Here is a 3,118-nt window from a genome sequence, read left to right as displayed (position 1 = left end):
CGGTTCCCCCCGGACGCCATGCGTGATTCGACTCGGTCCTCGTCGCCGTGCGCGCTGATTGGTCGACGGAGTCGCCAATGAGGCGTCTCCCGACGTTAAGGCACGATTCACAGAAATTCACTATGGCGCGTGCGCGAAATGCGAATGCCGCGATCGAGTGTTTACACTGGTTTGCACTTTGCAGTTCCGATGATTGCGAAAGCTTACCTAACCTGCAAAACTTTGTGTACATACACTCGCTATTTTGCAAAAATAGTGGAACAGGACATTAGAAGAATGATAATAAGAGACTCTGTGCTAGAGTATCCTAAGGTATAAGAAGTCACTTTTAGAACCTTTCAACCACAGGGATCAACTAAAAAAGAGATATACATTCGGAGTGACTGCCATCAAGGTTTTCCGGTTTGGCCAACAAATTTCTAAAAATCGGTAAGAGATGCAAAAAAGCATATTTTTAAATTGATAAAATGGCTGAATTGGGAAAGATGCTCTCCTCGAATAGTCGAGAAATCCAGGTTTGAAGTCCCTGTGACTGGAGTAATATTTTTCGTAATAAATTCTTTGCAATGTTTAGATTTACATTATTATTCAATTAACGATAAATTTAATTTATGATATTACTATTGCAGCTTTAGGATTTTTAAAGATATTTAATTTATGATATTACTATTCCAGCTTTAGGATTTTTAAAGAAATAAGGATAAAATGAGGCATGGAGATGACGTTTCTACATAGTAAACATAGTTTGGTTGATACAAGTTCAAAGTCATTGGTTAACTCTTGATATATATTGCTTTTGAGAAATACTTCTAGAAAACTTCCTTTTTTCTTGTTAGATTTTGTTGTTATTCGTTACATATATTCAACATGGCAAATTAAAAATTATAGGATCAAGATGAATATCCCGCCAATTCAACAGCCAGGTGCTATGGGTGTGGGACAGATGGGACAGCCAGTAAATCCTCAGTTGCCTCAGAATCAACAACAAGCGCAACAAACGCAACAGCAACAAGTTCAGCAGCAACAGCAACAGCAGCAGCAGCAACAACAGCAACAACAAACACAGGACAAGCTCGATAATATCTCTAAAGTAAAATCTCTGGTTGGACCTTTGAGGGAGTCATTAGCCATAGCTCTTAAAACTGCGGCGCAGACGTTGCATCAAAATAGCTTGGTCGATGTAGGAACCATGAAGGGTATAGAACAGCCAGATCATCGATTCAACAAGAATATGGAAGAATTCTATTCCATTTGCGACCAGATAGAACTGCATCTAAAGACCTCTGTGGAGTGTTTGTCCCAGCATTCCAGTTCGGTTCGATACCTACCGATGTCCGTTATAACAACTCGTACCGACACGGTGAGCACGCAGGAGGGACCAGCGTTGTCTTATCCACAATTTTTAATGACAGTGCGCGCGCAAGTAGCATATGCTCGTGAGATACACGACACTCTTATGTCTCACGCTCGCGCGATATCATCTGGTGAACAATCTTGATTTCTGTTAATTCTAGAAAAACGTTTCAAGTGCTCCGTAAAATAAAACATTATATGAAGTATTACTAAAACGATCGTATTCCGCAATATAGTAATAAGTTTTTTTAGAAAATATTGACTGTGAATATGTTATTTAATAAATTATATGCAAACTGAAATATCATATCATTTGTTATTTAGTTTTCAGACTTTGGTAATGAATTCTATACCAGAGAAACGCTCCTCAATGTTTTGTTTAGTTTTGCATTAGTTTTGTTAAAATGTTTTGTACATAGAAACCAAGTAATGACATTTTGTATGCCAGTCTATATAAGAAAAAGATTTTTTACATATATAAATTTTCTATGTTGACAAAATGGATAAAATTAATAACTTTCAAGTTTTCATTAAGCTACCTACTTTAAATAGTAATATTTTCATTGGTAATACTTTTATGGGAAAATCATCAATTATGATCTCAAAATCTACAAGCTATAAGATAGTTAATGACTTAAAAATTTCATGCACGATATAAATCGATGCGAGACAATTTTTCGATCATGCCGTTTCTACCAATATAGAATAACTTTAACCTCGGTTCAATTCACTCTTCATCTTTTTCTAATTTTTGAAACTAAAGAAAGTTGAAGAGTTAATTGAACTTGACATTAATCAAACTACATTGGCGATATCCTATCAATGTAGATAAACTTTAATCTTGATTCAATTTGCTCCTCATCTTTTTCTAATTTTTAGAATTGATACATGACGAGTTAGTTGAACCTCGAGATTAAAATGAAGCTATATTGGCAAGTCAATTGCGAAACGTAACGAATGTTTGATCGCAAGTTTGTATGACAGCGTAACATCGTCAACACCTCGTTTAGAGTTCCGCAGATTATCCAGATACAGTGAACGCTAAGGTCAGATTATCTTCTTCTTAACAACTAATTAAAAAAAGGACAGCGTGACTTTAGCGTTCACCTTATCCGAATTCACGTTATTGCAAAAACTCCCTATTGCCCAAAGGCAACGTACGTTTCACCCCCTTGGCCCCTCCTCCCATTCTGATAATACCATGCCGAAAGTTCGCACGTAGCGAGGACGCGTCGTCGGCGGTACAATAAACTCGGAAGTAAAGTTTACATTCCGTAACAGCTATACGGTCGGCCGCCGCGATTTGCGGTCACGTATAGCAGAAATGCAGATCGGCCAGGGGGGGCCGGAAAGGCGTGCAGGAAGCCGCTACTGTCAGTTGGATTGGTGTTTCGTAGCGGCGCGCCGTACGATCATTCGAAAAGGAAGGACCACCTCTGTTCACCATATTTGGCAAACTTTCCCTAATATGGTAACGTCTACTTCTAAATATGGCAGCCGGGGACGCCCTCTCGGCGCGCGATGTACCACTGCGCGGTCACACTCGTGGCCGAATATCGTCCGAACGAAGATACGTACGGACGATCCGTCGATCGGACGGGACAGTACGAAGTCTCGGATATTTTTCGATATCGATTTCGACGCGGATCCTCGTCCCGTCACGGCCACGGCGTTACGATGGACTAGTTTTTTACGGCGTAGTCGCGCGAGGGTGGGGGAAACATCGGGCCGCGCAGCGCAGCGACACGCGGAGGCATCGCGGCTG

At 40.2% G+C, this 3,118-nt stretch overlaps 1 protein-coding gene across 1 annotated transcript in view; it reads left to right on the top strand.

Annotated features, from left to right (window-relative positions):
• Positions 1 to 903: 903 nt before the first annotated feature.
• Positions 904 to 3,118, top strand: part of bs (serum response factor blistered) — a 21,228-nt gene continuing 19,013 nt past the window's right edge. The window contains exon 1 of the mRNA XM_018457542.1: positions 904 to 1,068. Coding sequence (XP_018313044.1) covers positions 929 to 1,068 — 140 coding nt within the window. The 5' untranslated portion in view covers positions 904 to 928. The remainder of the gene's footprint in view (positions 1,069 to 3,118) is intronic.

This window comes from Mycetomoellerius zeteki, unplaced genomic scaffold, assembly GCF_001594055.1.
Source record: "Mycetomoellerius zeteki isolate Tzet28-1 unplaced genomic scaffold, Tzet1.0 scaffold64, whole genome shotgun sequence".
Classification (NCBI taxonomy): Eukaryota; Metazoa; Arthropoda; class Insecta; order Hymenoptera; family Formicidae; genus Mycetomoellerius; species Mycetomoellerius zeteki.
Note: the sequence above shows the minus strand (reverse complement) of the source record. Positions and strands in the feature narration are given on the sequence as shown.